The sequence below is a fragment of the Saccopteryx bilineata genome, chromosome 9, assembly GCF_036850765.1.
Source record: "Saccopteryx bilineata isolate mSacBil1 chromosome 9, mSacBil1_pri_phased_curated, whole genome shotgun sequence".
NCBI classification, from domain to species: Eukaryota; Metazoa; Chordata; class Mammalia; order Chiroptera; family Emballonuridae; genus Saccopteryx; species Saccopteryx bilineata.
Window position 1 is genome coordinate 54850557 of NC_089498.1, and position 27719 is coordinate 54878275.

Sequence of the window (27719 nt, forward strand, 5' to 3'; positions counted from 1 at the left end):
TTCTCCAAGTTCTCATACTTTGATTTTTAACTATACCATCAGCATGCCCAAGTCTCCAGATTGCTGAGTATAAACTTTAAGATTGGCCTGACCTGTGGTGGCGCAGTGGGATAAAGCGTCGACCTGGAAATGCTGAGGTCACTGGTTCAAAACCCTGGGCTTGCCTGGTCAAGGCACATATGGGAGTTGATGCTTCCAGCTCCTCCCCCCTTCTCTCTCTCTGTCTCTCCTCTCTCTCTCGCTGTCTCTCCCTCTCCTCTCTAAAAAAATGAATGAATAAAAAATCAAATAAATAAACCTTAAGATTTTTAGCCTCCATAATTAAAATTTCTTATAATATATATTTCTTGTTCTATCTATAATCTATCTATCATCTATCTGCATACGTTTCTATTTATCTATCAAGTCTATTTCCCCGGAGAACTGAATAATACATCCCTGATACCATTTCTCTTCAACAAACAAATAAAATTATTTGATCCTGTAGATATAAAGATTAGAGTCTCATGTTATTACTCATCAATGTCTATATATGTACTATATAGTACTCTGCAGAACAATTGCTAATTTAACTATAACAGAGAACATACAGTCTTTTAGTACTTTGATCACCCTCGTGACACTTTAAAAATGACCCATAGTGCTTTCTTAATAATCTATGTATGATATTTTCAATTCCCGAACTCTAATATATGTGGCGCTGCAAAGCAAGCCTATTTTTTAATGATTAACTACTCTCTTCTTTTTGCTTCTACACTTATTTTCAGGGTCTTCTCCATTACATTGCATGGTCTGAAATCAGCTACCATAATAAAAATAATCTTGCCAAATTAGAAGGCATTCACCCTATGACTATGATTCAGCTGTTAACCTCCTCATCAGATAAAATAATTTTATGAATCTCTCCTGAAAGTCATTTGTACCTTGAAAATCTGCTTTAGATATAGTGCTGTATTTGCAAAACAAGGGAGTCTCTACAAATAAAAAGGAGTGATGAATTTGTAAATAGGCAATAATTAGTGGAACGTTTTTGAGAACTTAAGCTTCTTCTCACATTGATGAAATCAAATTGTCTCTATATCAATAATTATTTACTAATAGTTTATTACAGTTCAAATCAGTTTCTCTGACCATTATGTTGATTTTATATTAACTTGTTAATATAACGTTTATTTTATTCAAGCATTTATCCAATCAAGTGTTTCTTTGAAGTTTATCTTAAATCTTTGAGCTTTGATAGCAAATAGTACATGTTTCTGAATTCACATTCAGTGGATATTATCTCACAATGATTTATTAAAATCAAAGTAAATAAAACAGGAAAAAAATTATATTTGTTGTTTATGTTCCTTAACATAGTTTTTGCACCTATGATTAAAATCATTTTTATCTTATAAGCTTGATAATTAATATTGAAAATTACTTCCTCTGCAAAACTTATTAAAGGCAAATTCATGTAGATCAGTATCTTTAAATTAAGAGAAGAAATTATTATCACAGAGGGTGATAAGTAGCTCTACTCATCTTTAGTAAAAACTAAAGAATAATTAAACTTATATTGAATATATAATGTACATTAGAAGTTATTAAATTTGAAAGATGTTAAATAGTTGAATACTTAAATCCTTTAAAACATCTGAAACACAGACTTTTCTTTACATGCTTAAAGAAGAAAAAAATATTTTTTGGATGTTTCTTTCCCTTGCTTTATTCTCCGTGTTTCCTCCCTTGTTTGTTTGTTTGTTTCCCACTTTCCAGAGATAATGTGCCAAATCCCCTAGAGGAAAAACTGGGAGGAGTAAAAGGAACTAGGGCTTAGTTTTATTTCTTTTTTAAGAAGCTTTTGTGTGCTATAGATTAAATGCTACTACTGTCTATTCAAAGAAATTCTGTGAATGGGAATGACTCAGAAGGTCTAATGATTTTTATTCTATGAATAGCTGGAGATATACATCAAGTTTCTAATACTATGGACTATGTTTCTAAAAAATATAACTTGTATTAAAAGTCACCTAGTTATACATATAGAAATTATAATAAAACATATCAAATGTTTTAAAAAAATACTTAACTATATATGGAATCTTATTGTCATGCTTCATCATGGAGACCATCTGTGCTCTTAGATCTACCAGAATTAATCAAATACAAACAGATTTCCAAAAATGAATGCATTAAATGGAAAGAGATAGTACAGTCAAGATGCAATATGAAAGAACTGTACAAGACTAAAATAATTTGTTCCGTAAAGTGAAAGCTCAAATTGGATAGATTTAGAGATAATATCATTGTATCATTTGAGGTGAAGTTCTTTAATGATGTTTTAATAATTACTGCCTGTCACAAATTTACTTATTGCATTTTATTAGTGAAGACTGTCTTGGATTTTAAATATATCATTACTTGTAAAGTATATTTCCAAAGCATAGGTGACTTATAAGAAAATACGCCCAAAACCAACACCTGTATTTCCCATGTATAAGATGATTCTACATATAAGACGTACCTTAATTTTGGAGCCTGAAATTTGGGGAAAAATTTATTAGATAAAGTTATTAAACTCAAGTTTTATTCATCATAAAATTCATACAATGCCTCATCACTGTCAAACTCCCATCTATATTAGCTTGTCTTCATCTGTGACTGATGACAAATCACTGTCTTCCTATATTGCCTCATCCTCAGTTACATCTATGCCATTTGAAATGCCACAACCACTGTATAAGATGCACTCAGTTTTTAGACCCCAAATTTTTCACAAAAGGGTGCATCATATACATGGGGAAATACAATAAGTACTTTAAAGCTCTATTTTTTTTATCTTTAATACAGCCATGTTAACACTATTTTTTGTTATTATACTTATATTTAAGGAATTGTAGCCTAAAAGAGCATCTGCTTGATGCTATCTATAATTCTACAACTTGATAGACAAAGACTGCAACCCCGATTGTCTGGCTTCAAAGTGCCAATTCTCAGGTACTGTGAAATATATTTTTTCAGAAATTTTATACCTTAATTTGCTATTAATAAACTTCTGAGAAGAGCAGATAATGAAAGAGGAAATAAATATAACTTGACACATAAGAGGACCCAAGATACACAGATAATTTGAAATGATGCAATTCAAATGATGTATCCCATCAAAGATAGATTATGTTTAGCCCTAAGGAAACATTCTTTTGAGAATTTTACATACAGAAAAAAAAATTCACCTGAGTTAGTGTCTGCATTTTAGAAAACTCATACTGGCTAATTATTGCTATTGCAAACAGGTTAGTTTTCAGTAAGCAAATTATTTTATAAATTCCCATATTCACCATGATTTTAGTATGCTAAACTTTTTATTAGCAATCAAATCTTATTGCTAGTACATTTTATAATGCCTAAAAATATGACTCAACAAATGATCAAGGAGGAAAAAAATATATATATATACATATATAACCACAATAATTTGTCTTTTTACCAATGATTTATCAATAAATGTTTTATAAATCACTAATAAAAGTGTGAGTGAAAAATGTGAGTGAAGATATGAGGCAAAACAGGATATGTACAGCCTGACCAGGCAGTGGCGCAGTGGATAGAGCGTCGGACTGGGATGCAGAAGACCCAGGTTGGAGACCCCGAGGTTGCCAGCTTGAGCGCGGGCTCATCTGGTTTGAGCAAAAGCTCACCAGTTTGGACCCAAGGTCACTGGCTTGAGCAAGGGGTTACTCAGTCTGCTGAAGGCCTACGGTTAAGCCACATATGAGAAAGCAATCAATGAACAACTAAGGTACCACAACGAAAAACTGATGATTGATGCTTGTCATCACTCTCCGTTCCAGTCTGTCTGTACCTATCTATCCCTCTCTCTGACTCTCTCTCTGTCTCTGTAAAAAACAACAACAGGATATTTACAAAGCCTTAAAGTTATTCCTCATAAAATAGCTTTAATTATTTACTAATTATTAAGTACAAAATAATTAGTAAATATAGTAGAAAAAAACAGGCAGACACTAACTTCGTATAAAAATAAAAGTTCCCATTACTAGTAATGAACACATTGACATTTGTGTGTCTTTCTTGTTGCGTTCTAGGAAGAATACAGCATCCATCCTATGGTATTCCTGAACAAAATCTATAATCATAACAAAACATCAGGTGAACCCAAAATGAAAAAATGTCTATAAATTGTTCCATTTCTAAAAAATATTAAAGTTATTAAATGCAATTAATACTAAAAAACTAGCCTGACCAGGTGGTGATGCAGTGGATAGAGAATCAGATTGGGACACAGAGGACCCAGGTTTGAAACTCCAAGGTCGCTAGCTTGAACACAGGCTCATCTGGTTTGAGCAAGGCTCACCAGCTTGAGCCTAAGGTCAATGGCTTCATCAGGGGTCACTTGCTCCACTGTAGTCCCCAAGTGAAAGCATAGATGAGAAAGCAATCAAAGAATAACTAAGGTGCCGCAACAAAGAATTTATGCTTTTCATCTCTCTCCCTTCCTGTCTGTCCTTATCTGTCCCTATCTCTGTCTTTCTATCTCCGTCACAAATAAAAAGAAAAAAAAATAATAAGGAACAAAGAAAATTAGGTAAAATCTGAATAAAATATTGATGAGTTAATTTCAGTGTTGGTTTATTAGTTGTTAAACAATGTGCCATATTAATAAAAGAATAAAAGTATTCTATTATCTTTATTAAAATATTATTTAGGTCTAATTAGTTTTAATATAGTTTAAATAATAATAGAAAATATGATCATAAACATACCAATTCCCTAATAATTTTTATTATAACAAAGTCTAAACTTTGAATATATTACTTAGTATAAAAAAATGTTTGTATACTAACATTATACAAATATATTTATATACTAACATTATACAATATCCACTTATATTTAATTTTTATAAATTGATAATATATAGTTTAACCAACTTTTAGCCAAAAAATTAAATAAAGTAAACTTAAGTGTGTGTGTGAGAGAGACAGAAAGAAAGAGCAAGAGATATTCTAATACATTTTTTATGATTTAATTTGTTAAAATTCACATTTTGGTTCCTGCTTATTGAGAGCATCATTTAAATATTTTCAATCATTCCCTTAAGAGTATATACAAATGGCCAATAGACATTTGATAAGATACATGACATCATAATCATCTTGGAAACACAAATATAAACAAAGAAATATCACTTCACTTCTGTCAGATGGCTACTTTCTTTTTTTTTTTTTTAAATATTTATTTTTATTTATTTATTCATTTTAGACAGGAGAGGGAGAGACAGAGAGAGAGGAGAGACAGAGAGAAAGAAGAGGGGAGGAGCTGGAAGCATCAACTCCCATATGTGCCTTGACCAGGCAAGCCCAGGGTTTCGAACCGGCAACCTCAGCATTTCCAGGTCGACGCCTTATCCACTGCGCCACCACAGGTCAGGCAGATGGCTACTTTCAATAAATCAACAAGTGAGAGTTGGAGAGGATATGAAGAAAGGGTAACCCTCTTGAATGGTTGGTGAGATTGTATATTGGTGCAGCCATTATGAAAGATACATGCACGGCTATATTCACTGTAGCACTATTTACAATAGCTATGATATGAAAACAACCTAAGTGTCCATCAATAGACAAATGGATAAGAAAATTTGATACATATATACAATGGAAAATTATTCAGCTATAAAAAATGGAATCTTACCATTTACAACAATATGAATGCACCTGGAAGGTATTATGCTTTGTGGAGTAAGAGAGAGAAAGATAGCCTGACCATGCAGTGGCGCAGTGGATAGAGCATAGAACTGGGACTTGAAGAACCCAGATTCAAAACCCCAAGGTCTCAGGTTTGAGAGCAGGCTTACCAGCTTGAGCGCAAGGTCACTGGCTTTAGCGTGGGATCATAGACATGACCCCATGGTTGCTGGCTGGAGCCCAAAGGTCACTGGCTTGAAGCCCAAGGTTGCTGGCTTGAACCCAAGGTCGCTGTCTTGAGCAAGAGATCAATAGCTCTGCTTTAACTCCCTGGTCAAGGCACATATGAGAAAGCAATCATTGAGCAACTAAGGTGCCGCAATGAAGAATTCACGCTTCTTGTCTTTCTCCTTTCCTCACTATCTGTTCCTATCTGTTCCTCTTTTTGACTCTCTCTCTGTCTTTGAAAAAAAAAAGAGAGAAAGACAAATATCATATGATTTTACTTACTAAACAGAATCTATAAAACAAAATAAGTAAACAAATAAAACAGAAATAAACTCATTTTACAAAAATCAAATTGTCAGTCACCAGGTAGAAGGGATATTGGAGGGGTGAAAAAGGTGAAATAGATTAAGAAATACAAATTGGCAGTAACAAAACAGACACAGGGATGTAAAATACAGCATAGGGAACATTGTTAATAATACTGTAATAACTATGTATGGTGCCAGATTAGTACTAGACTTTTGGGGGGGTGAACATTTTGTAAGGAATATACATGTATAATCATTATGTTGTATCCTTGAAACTAATATAATATTGTATGTCAATTGTAATTGAAACAATTTTTTATAAAAACTATTAGTCTCAATATTAAGTGTATTTAATCTTCTGTTTATATAGTTTTATTACTTTACCACATTAACCATTTTTGTTAGTTTAGAAAATATGAGTACCAGCAATATAGTTAGAATGGATAAGTGGCATAAAATTATTTTCCTAAAAAAGAATGTGTAATAATAAAAAACTTCAACAAAAATAATGCTTTATGGTGAAAACATTTTGGTATATTTTACTTAGAGAATTAAATTTGAGAATCATGTTTAGATGAAAGTGACGACTGCTTTCATCACAATTTCTACCATTCAATGAGTGTCCAAAATATTCAATATATGCAGAACCACAGACTGTGCTTTATAATCTCTGTATTCTTCTTGCTTTCTTTTTTTTTTTTTTTTTACGGGCAAAATTTTTATTTTCTCTTTGCTTTTATGATTTTATTGTGACTACTTGCTCATACTGCCAGAGTGTTTGCTACCACGAGAGTTGACACTCCAATGAGCAGGTGAAGGGTTTATACAGATGGAGTTTCTGCTCTTGTTCTAGGGCCACAGCACAGATAGAGGAGAAATATATAAAACAAAACCAAGTGACATAAAACAAACACCAAATAAAAGTTCTTTTCCTATTACAGGAAGTATGTGCTTGGTGTACTGGTTTTCTTTTTTTTTTTTCTTTTTTTTATTTTTTATTTTTTTTAAATAAATTTTTATTAATGGTAATGGGATGACATTAATAAATCAGGGTACATATATTCAAAGAAAACATGTCTAGGTTATTTTGTCATCAAATTATGTTGCACACCCCTCGCCCAAAGTCATATTGTCCTCCGTCACCCTTTATCTAGTTCTCTGTGGCCCTCCCCCTCCCCCTAACTCTCTCTCTCCCTCCCTCCCATGTCCTCCCTCCCCCCCCACCCTTGGTAACCACCACACTCTTGTCCATGTCTCTTAGTCTCATTTTTATGTTCCACCAATGTATGGAATCATGTATTTCTTGTTTTTTTCTGATTTGCTTATTTCACTCCTTATAATGTTATCAAGATCCCACCATTTTGCTGTAAATGATCTGATGTCATCATTTCTTATGGCTGAGTAGTATTCCATAGTGTATATGTGCCACATCTTCTTTATCCAGTCTTCTATTGAAGGGCTTTTTGGTTGTTTCCATGTCTTGGCCACGGTGAACAGTGCTGCAATGAACATGGGGCTACATGTGTCTTCACGTATCAATGTTTCTGAGGTTTTGGGGTATATACCCAGTAGAGGGATTGCTGGGTCATAAGGTAGTTCTATTTGCAGTTTTTTGAGGAACCACCATACTTTCCTCCATAATGGTTGTACTACTTTACAGTCCCACCAACAGTGAATGAGGGTTCCTTTTTCTCCACAGCCTCTCCAACATTTGCTATTACCCGTCTTGTTGATAATAGCTAATCTAACAGGAGTGAGGTGGTATCTCATTGTAGTTTTGATTTGCATTTCTCTAATAACTAATGAAGCTGAGCATCTTTTCATATATCTGTTGGCCATTTGTATCTCTTCCTGGGAGAAGTGTCTGTTCATGTCCTCTTCCCATTTTTTTATTGGATTGTTTGTTTGTTTGTTGTTGAGTTTTATGAGTTCTTTGTAAATTTTGGATATTAGGCCCTTATCTGAGCTGTTGTTTGAAAATATCAGTTCCCATATAGTTGGCTGTCTGTTTATTTTGATATCAGTTTCTCTTGCTGAGCAAAAACTTTTAATTCTGATGTAGTCCCATTCATTTATCTTTGCCTTCACTTCTCTTGCCATTGGAGTCAAGTTCATAAAATGTTCTTTAAAACCCAGGTCCATGATTTTAGTACCTATGTCTTCTTCTATGTACTTTATTGTTTCAGGTCTTATATTTAGGTCTTTGATCCATTTTGAATTAATTTTAGTACACGGGGACAGGCTGTAGTCGAGTTTCATTCTTTTGCATGTGGCTTTCCAGTTTTCCCAACACCATTTGTTGAAGAGGCTTTCTTTTCTCCATAGTGTGTTGTTGGCCCCTTTATCAAAGATTATTTGACCATATATATGTGGTTTTATTTCTGGGCTTTCTATTCTGTTCCATTGGTCTGAGTGTCTATTTTTCTGCCAATACCATGCTGTTTTGATTATCGTGGCCCTATAATATAGTTTAAAGTCAGGTATTGTAATGCCCCCAGCTTCATTCTTTTTCCTTAGGATTGTTTTGGCTATTCGGGGTTTTTTATAGTTCCATATAAATCTGATGATTTTTTATTCCATTTCTTTAAAAAATCTCATAGGGATTTTGATGGGAATTGCATTAAATTTGTATATTGCTTTGGGTAATATGGCCATTTTGATTATATTTATTCTTCCTATCCAGGAACAAGGAATATTTTTCCATCTCATTGTATCTTTTTCGATTTCCCTTAACAATGCTTTGTAATTTTCATTATATAGGTCTTTTACGTTCTTTGTTATGTTTATTCCTAGGTATTTTATTTTTTTTGTTGCAATCGTGAAGGGGATTATTTTTTTGAGTTCGTTTTCTAATATTTCATTGTTGGCATATAGAAAGGCTATGGACTTTTGTATGTTAATTTTGTATCCTGCGACCTTACTGTATTGGTTTATTGTTTCTAATAATCTTTTTGTGGAGTCCTTCGGGTTTTCGATGTATAGGATCATATCATCAGCAAAAAGTGATAGCTTTACTTCTTCTTTTCCGATATGGATGCCTTTTATTTCTTTGTCTTGTCTGATTGCTCTGGCCAGAACTTCTAGCACCACGTTGAATAAGAGTGGAGAGAGTGGACAACCCTGTCTTGTTCCTGATTTAAGATAGAAAGTCCTCAGTTTTATGCCGTTTAATAGGATGTTGGCTGATGGTTTATCATATATGGCCTTTATCATGTTGAGATATTTTCGTTCTATACCCATTTTGTTGAGAGTCTTAAACATAAAATTTTGTTGTATTTTATCAAAAGCCTTTTCTGCATCTATTGATAAGATCATGTGGTTTTTGTTCTTTGTTTTGTTGATATGGTGTATTACATTAACCGTTTTGCGTATGTTGAACCATCCTTGAGATTCTGGGATGAATCCCACTTGATCATGATGTATTATTTTTTTAATATGTTGTTGTATTCGGATTGCCAGTATTTTGTTTAGTATTTTAGCATCTGTATTCATTAGAGATATTAGTCTGTAGTTTTCTTTCTTTGTGCCTTCCTTGCCAGGTTTTGGTATGAGGGTTATGTTGGCTTCATAAAATGTGTTTGGAAGTATTGCTTCTTCTTCAATTTTTTGGAAGACTTTGAGTAGAATAGGAACCAAGTCTTCTTTGAATGTTTGATAGAATTCACTAGTATAACCGTCTGGGCCTGGACTTTTATTTTTGGGGAGGTTTTTAATAGTTTTTTCTATTTCCTCCCTGCTGATTGGTCTGTTTAGGCTTTCTGCTTCTTCATGACTCAGTCTAGGAAGGTTGTATTGTTCTAGAAATTTATCCATTTCTTCTAGATTGTTGTATTTGGTGGCATATAATTTTTCATAGTATTCTACAATAATTCTTTGTATTTCTATGATGTCTGTGGTGATCTCTCCTCTTTCATTTTGGATTTTATTTATTTGAGTCCTGTGTCTTTTTTCCTTGGTGAGTCTTGCTAAGGGTTTGTCAATTTTGTTGATCTTTTCAAAGAACCAGCTCCTTGTTTTATTGATTTTTTCTATAGTTTTTCTGTTCTCTATTTCATTTATTTCTGCTCTGATTTTTATTATCTCTTTTCTTCGGCTGGTTTTGGGTTGTCTTTGTTCTTCTTTTTCTAGTTCCTTAAGGTGTGAAGTTAAGTGGTTTACTTCGGCTCTCTCTTGTTTGTTCATATAGGCCTGAAGTGATATGAACTTTCCTCTTATTACTGCTTTTGCTGTGTCCCAGAGATTCTGATATGTCGTATTTTCATTTTCATTTGTCTGTATATATCTTTTGATTTCTGCACTTATTTCCTCTTTGACCCATTCATTTTTTAGAAGTATGTTGTTTAGTTTCCACATTTTTGTGGGTTTTTCCCCCTCTTTTTTGCAGTTGAATTCTAGTTTCAAGGCTTTATGATCAGAAAATATGCTTGGTACAATTTCAATTTTTCTAAATTTGCTGATATTGTCTTTGTGGCCCAACATATGGTCAATTCTTGAGAATGTTCCATGTACACTAGAGAAAAATGTATACTCTGTCGCTTTGGGATGAAGTGTCCTGTAGATATCTATCATATCCAGGTGTTCTAGTATTTCGTTTAAGGCCACTATATCTTTATTGATTCTCTGTTTGGATGACCGATCTAGAGCCGTCAGCGGTGTATTGAGGTCTCCAAGTATGATTGTATTTTTGTTAGTTTTTGTTTTAAGGTCAATAAGTAGCTGTCTTATATATTTTGGTGCTCCTTGGTTTGGTGCATATATATTAAGGATTGTTATGTCTTCTTGATTCAACTTCCCCTTAATCATTATGAAATGACCATTTTTGTCTCTGAGTACTTTTTCTGTCTTTTAGTCAGCATTATTAGATATGAGTATTGCTACACCTGCTTTTTTTTGGGTGTTGTTTGCTTGGAGTATTGTTTTCCAGCCTTTCACTTTGAATTTGTTTTTATCCTTGTTGCTTAGATGTGTTTCTTGTAGGCAGCATATAGTTGGATTTTCTTTTTTAATCCATTCTGCTACTCTGTGTCTTTTTATTGGTAAGTTTAATCCATTTACATTTAGTGTAATTATTGATACTTGTGGGTTCCCTACTGCCATTTTATAAATTGCTTTCTGTTAGTTTTGTATCTAGTTTGATTCTTCTCTTTTGTTTTTCTATCATTTGTTTTTGTTTGTTTGTGTTCCATACTTCTTTCCTCTGTTGCTACCTTTTTTAAGTCAAGTGTTTTTGTGGTGGTTTTTTTAAGGGTGGTTACCATTAAGTAATGAAAAGGGTACCTACCATATTCATTGTAGTACCCTATCTTATAAGTATTTCTGCACTTCATCGTCCTTTGCTACTGTTAATCTCCATCCTCTCCCCCCTTTTTTTCCTTTGTTGTCACAGTTTAAGTTTGGTTTTATTGTGTTCTTGGTGGAGCTGTTACTTGTGGTGTTGTTTTCTTTTGTTCTTTGAATCTGGTTGGAAAACCCCCCTTAGTATTTCCTGGAGTGGGGGCTTTCTGTTGATAAATTCTCTCATCTTTTCTGTATTTGTGAATGTTTTTATATCTCCTTCATACTTGAAGGATAGCTTTGATGGGTATAGTATTCTTGGCTGAAAGTTCCTCTCTTTCAGGGCTTTAAATATTGGGGTCCACTCTCTTCTAGCTTGTAGAGTTTCTGCTGAGAAATCTGATGATAATCTAATAGGCCTTCCTTTATATGTTGTACTCTTCTTTTCTCTGGCTGCCTTGAGAATTTTTTCTTTGTTATTGGTTTGTGTCATCTTTATTATGATGTGCCTTGGAGTGGGTTTGTTGGGGTTAAGAAAACTTGGTGTTCTGTTTGCTTCTTGAATTTGAGGCTTTAGTTCCTTCCACAGGCTTGGGAAGTTCTCGTCTATTATTTGTTTGAGTATATTCTCCATTCCATTTTCTTTCTCTTCTCCCTCTGATATACCTATTATTCTTATGTTATTCTTTCTGATGGAGTCAGACAATTCCTGTAGGGCTTTCTCATTTTTTATTATTTTTGAGTCTCTTTCTTCTTCTCTCTGTTGTGCCTCAAGTTGTTTGTCTTCTATTTCACTAATCCTATCTTCAATCTGGGCTGTTCTGTTAGCTAAGCTTGTTACCTCGTTTTTCAGCTCGTGAATTGAGTTTTTCATTTGTGTTTGATTTGTTTTTATAGTTTCAATTTCCTTGTAATATATTCTTTGTGTTCATTGAGTTGTTTTCTGATCTCCCTATATTGCCTTTCTGTGTTTTCTTGTATATCTCTGAGTATTTTTAAGATTTCTATTTTAAATTCTCTGTCATTTAGCTCCAAGGCTTCCAATATGTTAAGTCTTTTCTCCATAGATTTTTCCACATCTATTTGTGTTACCTCTCTTTCTTTTGTATCCATAATATTCGATTTCCTCTTTCTTATCGGCATCTGAGGGTAGTCTTATTGATAGCACTAATTAGAATTAATAAAGAGTAAAAAGAAAAAAAAAAAGGGTTAAACACCCCACAAAAAAAAAAACAGTAATAATTTATTATTTCCCCCTTTTTTTCTCTCTTCTCTTTTCCTCCTCTCCCCTCCTCAGGGAAATATCGTGCCTATAATGGAGGGCCTGATTTGGGGTGAAGAGTTCAAAGGGCAAAAAAAGGGAGTAGGGACCTACTAAATGCAAAAAAAAAAAAAAAAAAAAAAAAGGAAGAAAATCTTATACAAGCATAAGATGATTTGCTTGTAAGTGATGGTCAACTAAGAGATATAATGAGAGGGATAAGAGGGAACCAGAAAAAAGGACCAAAAAAGAATAATAAAGAAGAAAAATAAAAATAATAAGTAAAAATCTGTTGTATTAAGTGGAGCGAAGACTAAATACAATGGAGACCTTGGGTTGGGAGGACCCAAAATGCCACAAAAATAAACAAACAAGAGAAAAAAAATAAAAACAAAAGCAAAAAAGAGAAATAAATCCAAAAAAAAGCCTTGAGTCCCAAATTAACTAATTTGTTCGTGATTGAGGATTATATGGGAGGAAAGTAAAATGAGAAAAGAAAAAACGAATAGAAAGGAAAAAATAAGAAAAAGAGAAAAACGAAGGAAGAAATAAAATAGGAAGAGAAAAAAAACAAAATAAAGCAAGACAAAAAAAAAACAAAAGAAGACAGAGTGAGAGTTAAGTGTTTTGGAGTATAACCTTAAAGGAGGGTGAGGATGAAGAAGAAAAATAAAATGCAACACTCATGGGTAGTGTAGTTCAAGAAAGGGGAAGCATAAGATGGGAAGAGAATAGAAGGACCGAGGTGGAGGAAATAAAGGCAAAAAGATAGAAGAAACAAACAACAACAAAAAAAATTAGTGGATCAAGTTGTAAAGTCTGTGGGTTTTTCTTGATTTTGAGAGGTTAACTTCTTCCTTTTTCTTTTCTCTCCTTCTTCCTAGTCGGTGACTCTGTACCCCAGGCTCTGCCCCTGTGTCACTCTTAGGTAGGGATTTGCAGTTGATGGGATTCTATGGCTATGTCATATAATTGGCTTTAGTCTTGCTGGAAGTAAAGGCTTGTTGGCGTTTGCAGGGTCCAACGATGAGAGAGTTTGCTTTCCTGGATTCTCTCTCCTAGTCCCCCCTTTCTGAATTAGCAGCCTGGTGATCCAGCTATAAGGCTGCAACTGCTTCTGCCTGGGGAGTAAGAGGCTCAAAGAGCTGGGAAATCCCCACTCTATCCCCACTCAGTGCAAGGCTTTGGGAAAGGTTCTGAGAGTCAGGGCCTCCAGTGTAATCAGGCGGGGGTGGGAGTCAATTGTTGTCAAGGTGACTGTTCAGCGCCTATCATTTAGTTTTCCACACTTTGTAGCCTGTTTTTGCAGGGAAGAAGAGGCACTAGTCTCTGCTTACGACTAGTGTAGTATAGACCTTATTATCTGCCAAGTCCTTCTTGTTAGCGTTTATCCCTGAATATGGAGGCTCTATCAATCAGAAGTTGCCCCCGCCCCTTTAGCGAGAGGCACTAAAAAATATCACGCCTCTTGTCTTGGATCGCTGAATTGAGAGAGATCTTATCAATTAGAACCGAGGGTGCGCAGATTTTATGGGTTAAGCTAATTTCAGTGATTGGGTCGCAGCTGTGTTTCTGAAGGTGTTTTAGGCTGCCTGCGCGTGCCCCTCCCCCAACGCTTGATTGTTAGCTTGAATGGCTGGGTGAGGTGCCCCGCCCACGGAGAGAATCTCCCAAGCCTCTCCCGCTCGCCCAGCCGCTGGCGGCTGGACCGCACCAGGCGCAGGATAATGGAGCCCCCTGGGTGTGCGGGCCAGTAGGGCTCCCTGGGCGCGTGGAATGCCCAAGGCACGCGCGCGAATGTGGCGCTCCGGGCACCGGTGGCCGGCGACCCCCACTCGCAGTGTGCGGGCCGCTGGGAACGTCAGCGGTGCTCAACCGGACCGGGCGCGCGCGCGCGGCGGGTCGTGGCGGCCGCTCGCGGTGCCGGTGGCGGTTCGCGGGGGTTCTCGGGGTTCGCGGCAGCTCGCGGTCGGCGGCTCGCGGCGGCTTGCGGTTCCCAAGTATATGGGCTGACTCACCGCAGGCGCACTCCCTGGCGGCTTGAATGAGCGTCGCTGTGGTAGCTTCCTCCACACCCTCGTCTCTCAGATTCAAGTGATAACAGTCCTTTTGCTTTCAGTTTGTGTGGAACTTCGGAATGCTCCGAGGATAAATTTTTCTGTTTCTAGTTGATAAATTTGTTGTGATTTAGGGGAGAGCTGTCGGACGCGCTTCTCACGGCGCCATTTCCGTGACGTCACTTCTATTTTTTTTTTTTATTAAGATTTCTTTTTTTTTTTTTTTTATTCATTTTAGAGAGGAGAGAGAAAGGGAGAGACAGAGACAGAGAGGGAGAGAGAGACAGAGAGAGAAGGTAGGGAGGAGCTGGAAGCATCAACTCCCATATGTGCCTTGACCAGGCAAGCCCAGGGTTTTGAACCGGCAACCTCAGCATTTCCAGGTCAACGCTTTATCCACTGCGCCACCACAGGTCAATCTCTGTATTCTTTACTTATCAATAACTAGCCTAAATACTTTTTTTTTTTCAGTGAAGATACTAAGCCTTTTAAAAGTTAATAAATTTTCTGTGATTAAGCAGCTGGAAAGTGGTCATTCTGAGATTAAAACCTAGGTCATGGTGATTCCAGAGCTGTTTTTGTTTGTTTGTTTGTTTTATAATTCCACCTAGTAGATGATTATTTTACTAATATGTGATTCAAGATGATAATTTAGACCAAGCGACCAAGTGCAACTTTTTTTTTTAATTACTATTAACACTGTTCATATCAACGGTATTATTTATTTATTTATTACTCTTTCAGAAAACCTTGTTTTAAGACATGGGGAAGAATTATGAGTTTTTAAAATTGCAAGGAATTTTCTCTATGCATTTGAATTCTATTATTCTCTTGCCCGATTCATTTCTACATTATGGTAATCAGGCACTCAATTTGGAGTGAGCTGGCTTCCATTTCTGGCTTAGATCTGCCACTTAGTATCAGTGAAATCTTGGGCAAATCAATAAATTCTTCTCTATTTGCACTTCCTTAATTTGAGTCTTTGTGTAGGTATGAATAAGTTTTAAATGGCATATTTCATGGAAAACCCTTAGTGTTATTAAATATTCTTAATAAATGATAATTGTAAAAATTTATCATATCATTATTACTGTGATCTGTTCTTATTCCATTAAATTGGGAAGAAGATATATGCAGAAATCATACTGTTAACAAATTTTGAATAAGAACAAATTAAAACTGATCTGGTATAAAGTTACTTTATAATGAGAATGCCTAACAATAAAAATAATTTAAAAATATTGTTACAAATCTAAAGTTCACAGACATTAAAGCTGTATCCAAGATACAATTTGTGTACATTTGTAGTATTGATTACAATGAAACTATCTGATTATTTCTGAAACCCAAAGTGATTTCAACTGCTAAATAATACTTTTCTAACTATAAATGACATATAAATTTAGATGTAGGAAGAATCCTTTAAAGTTTCCTATTAAGAACTTAGTGAATTTGATCAAACAGATTTATTAAATTGACTGTGATGCTCTTGGAACACTACAGTCATAATACTGCAAAAAAAATGTCATTTGGTAAAAAGAAAATCATGTTAATATTACTTAATCAACAGGACTTGAGATTTTATGGGATGAAAGCAAGGTAAAGATTTTCAAGTGGTATTCACTCATATCTGAATGAATCCAAAATTTGTCCCTAGAGTTTTGTAAAAAAGAACAATTCACAGGCCCACATTTATGAGTTAAAAAAGTGTGTGTGCCTGACCTGTGGTGGCGCAGTGGATAAAGCGTCAACCTGGAAATGCTGAGGTCGCTGGTTCGAAACCCTGGGCTTGCCTGGTCAAGGCACATATGGGAGTTGATGCTTCCAGCTCCTCCCCCCCTTCTCTCTCTCTCTCTTCTCTAAAATGAATAAATAAAAGTTGAAAAAAAAAGTTAAAAAAAAAAGTGTGTGCTTTTTTTTTGTTAACCACTTTTGTACTTACTTATGTAAATCTCTCGCAATAATCAGAAAATTTATTTCTCAAAAAACTTTACCATTTATGAGCTTCTTTTCAAATTGAACTTAAAAGAAGCTCTTGCTCTCTATCCCATTCTTTTCTTTGGAAAAATCAAAGTGAACATATATGTTAAATGATACGATCCTGCTTCATGATTGTAACATTTCTATTTTATTGATAAGTCTACAGTATTTGTAGAATCCCTACAAAGTACCAGGTATTTTTCTACTCCATGAGAAAAAAAAAGTGCCAGCTTCAATTCTAATGGGACAGATACAGTAACAAATAAATGCATATATAACATTAGGTATAGGTAAGTAGTATAGGGGCAATCTGTTTCAGATTGTCTCTTAATATAGTTATAAAAAGGTAACAATTTTACACACTGAAAGTCTGTGGTTTTTCTTTTGTTTTAAAATTTATTACATGTATCCACTAGCATATGTAGCTAAAAATTAATAAGGGAAGGAAACAGAGGGAATCAGGTATTGAGAATAATAAACTAGGAAAGAGAAAATCAAGTATTCAGATTAATAAAACTGGAGAGCCTACTTCAGTAGAAGTCACAGAATCACATTTACTAGAAAGCTATAGCATTTACAGGTTCATTCACACACCCCAGGGAATCTCAGACTTTCTTCCCTAATGGGATTAACACTCCTCTTCCCACCCTTTCTGTAGAGCAGGGGTCCCCAAACTGCGGCCCCCTGAGGCCATTTATCTGGCCCCCATCGCACTTCCGGAAGAGGAGCATAGTTCCCATTGAAATACTGGTCAGTCTGTTGATTTAAATTTACTTGTTCTTTATTTTAAATATTGTATTTGTTCCTGTTTTTTTTTTTTTTTTTTTTTTTTTTTTTTTTTTTACTTTAAAATAAGATATGTGCAGTGTGCATAGGGATTTGTTCATAGTTTTTTTTATAGTCCGGCCCTCCAATGGTCTGAGGGACAGTGAACTGGCCCCCTGTGTAAAAAGTTTGGGGACCCCTGCTGTAGAGAGTAAGGACCAGTTTTTCAGTCTCAGCGGAGTACAGTTTATCCTCATACTACAGGGTTGGAGGGGGCTGCTTCTGTGTTTTCACTTTAGGTCATTGCAGCAAAAGCCAAGATAGTGGCCACAGAGGTCTGTCAGTCTAGGATCTCATTGGTTAGTGGGAGGAACAAACACAAGCCCAAGAAACATTAGGAACTATTACAAGATTAATTTTTCAAGGACAAGGAAACATCATCTCTGTCTTGACTTGCCCTTGTTTATTTTTTATTATGTCAAAAAGAATTTTCAGTTAAATAGGATGGCTGTTATTAAAGATATCACTTCGGAAAATATTTTTCTTCAAAAACTTGCTTAAGAATGATCAACAACAATTAGACTGCAATTTGTTCTTAAAACCCATCAGACTAATTACTTAATGATACAGTTGGGCCAGAATCAAGTCTATAACTACCCAGATAGAGAAAAATACTTGCAATGTCCCATGTCTTGTTCACAAACAAGGAATTATAAACTTTGTTGTAATCCTTGCTCAGCATTTAGGTATAAGCATTAGAATTTTTTGACACATTAATAGAAAAACATGTTTAAAAAGAGTCATTTAATGAGTTTACAAACACTTACTATGATTATAATATTATGATATAATAAGTATAAACCGTGATACTTATTTTTAAATTAGTTACATACAAGTGGTTGTAATTTAGCCTAATATGGTGTCTATTAATAAACGGTGAAGGGATGACTGAACCAAGAACGTAGGTTTTATTCCCAACTAACATATAACAGAGCCATTCATGTTTTAGGTTTCTCAGCCATGCTTTAGGTTTCTCAGTGTTCTCATAGTTAACAAGGAGAGTGAGAGTACTTTGATTTTTGAAAATGTTTTTATGCATCTATAATAATGACTTTAACCTGTCTTCCATATTTTAATGAAATATAAAATATTTTGACACCAATTATCTATTAAACCCTGAGTGATTTAACAAAAAAGAAAACATTCAGCCTACCAGGTGGTGGTGCTGTGGATAGAATGTAGACTGGGACGTGGAGGACTCAGGTTTAAAACCCCGAGGTCACTGGCTTGAGCGCAGACTCATCTGGCTTGAGCGCGGGCTTACCAGCTTGAGTGCAGGGTTACTGGCTTGAGCCTGGGATCATAGACATGACCCCCATGATCACTGGCTTGAGCTCAACTGTTGCTGGCTTAAAGCCCAAGGTTGCTGGCTTGAACAAGGGGTCACTGGCTCTGCTGTAGCCTCCCAGTCAAAGTACATATAAGAAAGCAATCAGTGAGCAACTAAAGTGCTGCAACAAAGAATTAATGCTTCTTATCTCTCTCCCTATCTGTCTGTCCCTATCTGTCCCTCTCTCTGATTCTCTCTCTCTGACTCTCTCTCTGTCTCTGTCAAAGCAACAACAACAACAAAAACATTCAGATTGTTCTGTAGTAACTTCATGCCTCATATTAGAAGGATATAGATAGCATAGAAAATATCTTCTAATCTTACACAGAAGAGTAATCTATTTCATTTAATTTCATGAGACAGTTACAGGTAATATTATAGTTGAAGTATACTCACATACATATATACATGTATGTATATATAATTTCAGTGTTTTTTCTCAATGGAAATTTTTATATTCATTCTATCAGTAAAGCTAAGGGAAGTACTCCTATGAAATAAATGAAGGATAAAAAATAGCTAAATTTGTTTTTTTTCCTTGTGATTATGTTTTGAGGTTTAAATAATCATTTGATTTTTTTACAAGAAGGTATATATAAGAATATTAGCAAAATTAAAGGGGGTAATATTATCAAATCATAGAAGATATGACTACAGTATCAGTGGAATAGGATTGTTTCAGTTGGCTATTAGGAAATGCATTGAGAGAAAACTATATATGTACAGCTTTGTAGAAAACATGGCATCTCAAATAATGTTTAAGATAAAATGTTTGACTTTTCTATAAATTTTATCACTGTAATTGACATTTATTCAGATGCTGCAGGAATTTAGTTCAAAGAAAAACTGTATATTAATGAATGTGAATAGCTGGGGACAATTTTAGAAATAGGAAGTAGAAATATGTTGAGTTAAACTTTAAAAGATGAATAAAACCTGGAGACATGCAAGATAGGGAGGACCACATTGTAAATAAAATGCATAGTTATGAGCAAAGCCCCAAAAGTGGAAATATTTGTGAGGTGCAGACATTATTATGAAAGAAGTGAGGTTTTATCAGAAAGAATTTGAAGTTAAGAATACATTAACAAAAGGTCAGATTATGGGGAATCTTGAAAGTCAGGCAACAAAGATAGATGGCCTTTTTCCTTAAAATAATTTGAAATTACACAATTTTTGAATAGGAAAGTGACACTATTAAAGTAGTATTTGAAAAGGTTATTTTACAGCAAGGTGCTGAAAAGATTTGATAAGGTAAGTAGAAGTAGTTAAATCACACTTGGATACTTTGAAATTCAAATTGAACTATATAAATTACTTTACAAAAAATTACAGATATGGATCCAGGTATTGTTAAATATGATACGAAAATAGATATTACAATTAGATCTGTTGCTCATCAAAATTCTCCTATCAGTTTATGCTCAAATGAAGTTAACACTGAAAAAGATGAAAAATTTTATTGAAATAATGTACTTCAGTTGCTAAAGTAAGATTCTGAAATAATTAATCAGCAACTTGATTAATTATCTTAATTAGCATGTCTTACTAGAAACCTCTTTAAGTTAGCTCAAAAAGTTAAGCATTGACTTCAGTAACTTGTCCTATTAAACTTAAAAGAGGAGTTTATGTTTTTTTTAAGTAATACAAACTATAAAGTCTCAGAGTATAAAAGACTTCATTTCTTAATTTCTTATAAATAGGAAAATGTTGAGATAAATAAGATTCATTCTAATAATTTTTAAGTTAGTAGAGTTTAAAGGCCCATGCTGTGCTTAGTACCTACTATAAAATAGGTACATACAATATTTTGTTAAGATTAAAAAAAGTGTCATGGAAGTAACAGAGAACTGTTAAAATGTGGTTCATTTTCTTGTTGTCGTTGCTAAAATTCACATGCTAGGTGATGTTAGAGGGACTTTAGAAATATTCTCTAACTTAATGGATTTAAAATATTATAATATAGTAACTACAGTTTTAAAAAAACATAAAGAATATTTTTGATATATGGATTTAGGTAAAAGAAAAACACAATAAGTCAAATCAACAAACTAACAAAAGCATATTCTAATAAAAGCATTAACATTTAAAAAATATTTTTATAATTTGATTAGCATTTTCTTATAAGAATTTCATTGTGATTTTTATTTAAATATTTTGAATATGCCAAGACTTAATTTTAAAACTGAGAAAGTAACTTTAAATTAATAGAATATCTTTTGGGGGTTTTTTTTGTTTGTTTGTTTTTTGTTGTTGTTGTTGTTGTTTTTAGGTGAGAAGAGGGAAGATAGTGAGGCAGACTCCTGCAATCAACCCAACAGGGATTCACCCAGCAAACCCTGTCTGGGGCTGATGCTTAAGTATCAAGCTATTCTTTCAGTGCCTGAAGCTGATGTGCTCCAAAGGAGCTACCCTCAGTGCCCAGGGCCACGTTCAAACCAATGGAGCCACTGACTGTGCGAGAAGAGGTAGAGAAGGGGAAGAAGGAGGTGGAGAAGCAGATATTCGCTTCTGTGTGTTCTGACCAGGAATTGAACCTGGGACATCCATCTGTTGGGATAACGCTCTATTCACTCAGCCACCAGCCAGGAACAATAGAATTTTAAATAAATATTTCCTTCTAGTATTTAATTACTGCTGCCTTTTCAGTGACATGAAAATAAGTTGGTTCATCACCACACAATGAAAATAAATAGCTCCTGTTGAGCTTCAGTAAACTTACATGTAGATTTAGGGTATAAAATTGTCCAAGATGATCATGAGTATTAATATTTTGGTCATTACTATAAATAAATCAAATTCCCCCTGTAGCAAACTGAATTCCAAAAATCATGTCAAATGCATCCAGACCCTATTTTTTCTAAAGCACTATCCTTTAAAGAGTTTTCTTGATATTTCTAAATAGTGATTCCTGTTATTATAGAGGACTCACTTCAAAACAGACATAATATATGGTTAGTTATCTGTACAAAACAGAGTGCAAAGAGATAGTATATAGAAACTGACCTCATTCACTGTGGCATAGTAGCTTTCATGCTTGAATGTGGGTGAGTTGTCATTCCTGTCTCTCACCACAATTCGAACTTCATGATAAATAACAGTGCCCACTTTCTTGTTCACGCACTGGACTTGCACCACAATGGAGTGAATGTTCATTGGTGGCTGCAATGCAGAAATTGTATCTTTTAAAACCATCAAAGCTTCTCCTTACTGTCAAAGCACGTATTCAATAAAATTTTCAATGCTTGCTCACTTTTATGTGATAATAATGTACAAGAATTGATCCATTTTGTACTAGTTTAAGGACAAAAGAAGACAATTACAATTATTCTACTGTTTAATTTTGTGTCTCAAAGTATAAGGTCTTAAGTAGCATCCTGTTCCCAATTAGAGGACTGGAAGAAATACAATAACAAAATTAATGCTGAATTTTCATGGAATAAAACAAATTTTATCCCTTCTAAAATAAAAGAAGCAATAATATAAATTTCTAAGTTATAAAAATAATGTTAATAATAAAATCCTCGTAAAAAGATTGTTTAATATTTGTACGTATTAACATTTTGTTAAAATATGATATGTTGATATCTTACAAAAATTAAAATGTAGCTAAGCACAAAAAATAATCCATTCACAATCCAACCAAATATACATACTCATTGTATACATTTATTTATTTTACTAATGTTCTCCTCTCCAAATATACATCTATTATACACACACATATATATACACAGAAAGTGAATATCATCCCATATGGTAAATATAAATTTATTATAACATTTTGGTGTATATTACTATGAAGCTACATTATGTGACTTAACAATACTCATTTTAAATATACAGCATAATTTGCCTAAGTAAAAACTTATAATGAGATGTTTTATGTTGTCGGTTTTTATCATTATAAATGAAACTTTAATAAATATTCTATACATAAATGTGTGGTAAATTGTCTTTATTTTTATAATAAAAATTTTGAAGGAGAAAAGTATTTTCAAAGGGGGACTTATTTATTCAGGTCTCATGACTTAGGATTGCAGAATTGGGATACATGCCTCTAGAGTTAAAGTGTTGAACACTGAAAATATGTATCTTTGTAATTTTAAAAATCATTTTCAAGCTTATAAAAATATTTATCTAAAAAATATATGTTTATCAGAATGGCCTGTTCTTATCACCCCATATAAAGTACCACATCTCTAATATGATATATATTTTTTTCCCTTTACTACTTTTCTTTATTGCAATTTTCATCTACCACTTGTTATATTATATATTTTATACATATATATATATATATTTTTAGTTAGTCTCCCTTCATGAGACTGAAAGCTTCACAAAACCTGGGGTATTGTTTTGGTTATAGCTAAATCTCTTTACCTGGGAACTAGCTATGAGATTAAGAGAGATGACTGTATACCTAAATTTGTTTGACCCTTAGACTTAGCTCCATAACCTGCTAACCCAGGGGTTGGAAAACTTTTTGGCTGAGAGAGCCATGAACGCCACATATTTTAAAATGTAATTCTGTGAGAGCCATACAACAACCCGTGTACGTTATGCATTATCTAATAAAAATTTGGTGTTGTCCTGGAGGACAGCCTTGATTGGCTCCAGCCACCCACAACCATGAACATGAGCAGTAGGAGATGAATGGATTGTAATACATGAGTATGTTTTATATTTTAATGTTATTTTTTTTATTAAAGATTTGTCTGTGAGCCAGATGCAGCCATCAAAAGAGTCATATCTGGCTCGCGAGCCATAGGTTCCCAACCCCTGTGCTAACTGTATGATCTAGATGCAAAATATCTGTGATTAGTTCATTTTGTCTTTAAAAATATAGATAATAAACACTGATATGATCAAATCATTAAAAGTATTACATGAGTTTAATTTATGTTAGGTCCTTATTAACACATATTGGATGTAGATATATATATATACTTTATATATATTTAATCTTTATATATATATTTAATCCTTATAAAATTATATGTATGTAAAGTATGTAATTTTTAATTTTTATAAATAATTAGGTATTCCATAAAGTGGAAAACATGAAATCTATAACATATGTGCTTACAATACTGAATTTTAAATAAATTATTAAATATTTAAATTCAGGTCAATTTAAAAATATAGTAATGATTACTGGAAGCTAGGGTAAGTTCATTAAAAATGTCACATGCCACGTTTATAAATGAGAAACATGTTTAATCTGAAGATTATATGACCAATAAAGAGGTCATTAAATTGATTTATACATTACTGAAAAATTGTACCTAGAAAAAATTAATTGGATGTATCATCAACATATGAAGGAGGATTTCTAATGAAATGTCATGTACTCTGTGTTGTAATATCTACCATATTCCAGATTTAATCATGACATAAAATGAAGGCATTAAAGTCATGTGTGTAAAATCTGTGAATGTCACAAAACTCAGAAAGCTATGAAATATATTTAATAATAAAAAATAAAGGTTAAATTATTTTAATAAGTCAGAATAACATTGCAAAAATAGGTATTGTAAAAATGATATACATTTAAAATAATAAATTTAAATCAACTTTAAAAATACACAATTACACAAATATAATGAATGGTTTTACACTTTAATGTAACATATAATTGTAAATTATATGAGTGAAAGATTAGTTTATATGTTAACGTTGTAAATGAACTGCTGAAAAAATAATACAAACTTAATATTCCTTAATGATATCAGATGTAGAAATAAGTGGATCATAATAACCACTATATTTGTGTGAATATGATGTGAAATCTCTGCACCTTCAAGTATGTGGTAACATTTGAGGTTGTTTAAGCTAAAAAACACAATATTTGCTAGACATCTGAATGATTGTGAGATGATCTATCAACTTTTAGTTCATTCATATTAGTACCAGAAAGCTGAAATAAGAACAATGAATAAAAAAAATATTACATAGCATATGCTTTCAATAAATAGAGGTTTTTCTATTAATTCAAAATGGTACAGAATAGAATGGACTATCCTATAAGGAAAACCCTATCCCTAAAAATCTGCAAACTTGAGGAAAAGAAGATTATTTAACACAACTAGGTAGGTCTTAGAAATTTTCTGGAAATAATTCTAATTAGATGATGTCCATCTTCATAACCAATTTTAAATGTTTGCTTTAATGGTCATTTAAGAAAAGTCCTGCATATTTCAATTGTAACGTAAAAAATAATAAATACCTGTACTATTAGCCCTTGGCATACCTTCCAGAAGACAATCAGTTGAATCATGTTCTTCTAAGGTTATTTGTCTTCTAAATATTGCAAGAGAGACCTATAAAACCATTTCATCTCAACCTGTTTCTATATTGAGTGGAAGCGCTAGGACAGCAAGGTCACAGTCTGTGCAAGTAGAGGATCAAATGCATGATGCACTGAGCCCACTTAGTCCTGCTAAGTGCCCATAAATTAGAGATGCCTAGGTCATCTGGAACTCTTGTCACCCTCAGTTTTAGCTCCCTATGCAACTGTTAGTAGTATAGATAGAACTTAGCTTGTAATAAATTTCAACCATAATGGATAATGTTGAAGGCAAGAATTCCCTGTAGCTAATATATAACACACATTGTAATCTCACCTTGGAATAGATTCTATTCTACTGTTTAAAAAGTGTATAAATATATCAAGTGCAGTTTAACTAAGTCGATTAGTGAGAGTTTAGAGAGTTCAAAATGCTTAGAAGGTCTTAGAGAAAGTTTGGTTTATCTTTCATAACTAGTGAAAAAAATTACTCATAGCAATTTTTTTTTCTCTAATTCTCTCAAATTGCTTCATTCATTAAACAGAAACAGAGGTGGGATAAAAGGGACCAGAGGGAAAGCGAACAGAGGGAAAGAGAATGATAGAATGGGATAATCCTGGAGGGAAGGGGGCGAAGGAGTTGTGGGGAAGGAAGCAACGGGGATGCTCAGGGGATCATGGGGGAGGGGAGAATGCATTTGGAGGGACACTAGAGTCTAAGTGAACACAATAAATGAACATCAATAAAAGAGAGATCATGAAAAAAACAAAAGAAAAGTGCGTATAATTTTGAGATTATTTTAAAATAAATCAATATATTCTTAGGCATTTGAACTATTCTCCCAATTCAAAATGAATTTTAACATAATATTCTGAATGTATAGTTGTGTATTTTCATGTTTGTGTACATGAGTGTATAGGTTTTGGTATGCAGAGATAAAGTACAGGGATGAAATGTACCTGCAGGTTATAGGTGCTCTCTTTGAAGGGTAAGGTTGGTGTAAAAAGTATAGAAATAAAATAGCCCCCAAAAATGTATGAATTTTTTAATTTGAAGTAACAAAAATAGAAAATTATATAGTGAGTTTTTGAGAGACTTTCTAGTCACTTAGTATTCAACATGCATAGTGAAATTTTATAGTGAATGTATTGATGTTATGGTATTGATTAGACTACACATCTTCACTCTAAAGGGACCTAACTTTTCCAGTAACCATGTTAATTTGAAGGGCTAAATAATTTAAGGAAAAATAAATTTTTGCAAATTGATTTTATTTTGTATAAAGCAAAGGCAAAATTTATATAGTCCTTAGAGGAATAAAATATTTTTGCCCAGATTTTTCTTTCTATAGGCTTATTAACTTTACAGAATAAAAAATCTTTATCATTTTACAAATAAACTGGAAGACAGCAAAAGGAAATAAAGCACAGTGTGTTATAGAAATGATTTTTAAATAATGAAACAAACTTTAAAAGAAATGGCTGATCATAGATGTGAGTGTCCTTCACAAATCAAACTTTCACAATAAACAGTGTAGCCTAAGGAAAAAAGCATGGCTATGAACATATAATTAGGTATATGTAATATTTAGATAAATTTGTATATTTCTTACATTTAGAAAGGACATTCTGTTTATTTAATTGTACTTACATGTAAAGTTCAATTTGGGTTCATATTAATATGTTTGTAGTCCTGTACACTAAGCAAATCCTATAACACTGATATGAGATGAACATAAATAACTATAATACAAGTCAATAAAAAAAGACTTTTGAAGGCATCAGAATTTAGAGAATAAATGATCTACTAATTTTGTCATTTAGAAATATTTAATGTAGAGAGTATCATTTAAGATATGTATTGGTAATAAATAACATTCAATTGATGGCAAAGGAGAAAGGTAATTTTAAAGTTAGATTATAAAGAGTATCAGAGAAGGAATAATAAGAAAAAAAATGACAGTATTTAGGGAATGACATTTAGTTTAGTTTTTCTATATTAGAGACTATATACTTCCAAATAAAAGGAAATGAGATAGACAGATTACAGTTTGAGTCAGGAAACCTGAAAAATCAGAAAGGCCAGTTTGCAGTGAAAAGTAATCTACTGACAATGTAAGAACCCTGTGGAGGGGCAATGAATCTAGAACAGGTTGCATCGTGAAACACAGTAAAAAGAACTATTAGGAGGTTCTCCGAAAGTATAAGTAAGAACCTAGAGGGCTTTGGGGGAGGTTATACTGATAGATGCATATGCAAGGTACCCTGTGGAAATAGAAGCATGAAACTTAGTTAAATAGTTGGCTCAGTGCTAGAGCTTTGCTCCTTGTGTGGAAGTCCCAGTTTGATTCCCAGTCAGGGCACACAGGTGAAGTGACCATCTGCTTCTGCACCCCAACCTCTCCCCCTTCTGTTTCTCTCTCTCTTTCCCTCCCACAGCTATGGCTAGATCGGTTCAAGTAAGTTGGTCTCAGGCACTGAGG

At 33.7% G+C, this 27719-nt stretch overlaps 1 protein-coding gene across 1 annotated transcript in view; it reads right to left on the minus strand.

Annotated features, from left to right (window-relative positions):
* Positions 1-27719, minus strand: part of PCDH15 (protocadherin related 15) — a 1080236-nt gene that overhangs the window by 608491 nt on the left and 444026 nt on the right. Inside the window, exon 5 of the mRNA XM_066242956.1 lies at positions 21954-22109. Coding sequence (XP_066099053.1) covers positions 21954-22109 — 156 coding nt within the window. The remainder of the gene's footprint in view (positions 1-21953; positions 22110-27719) is intronic.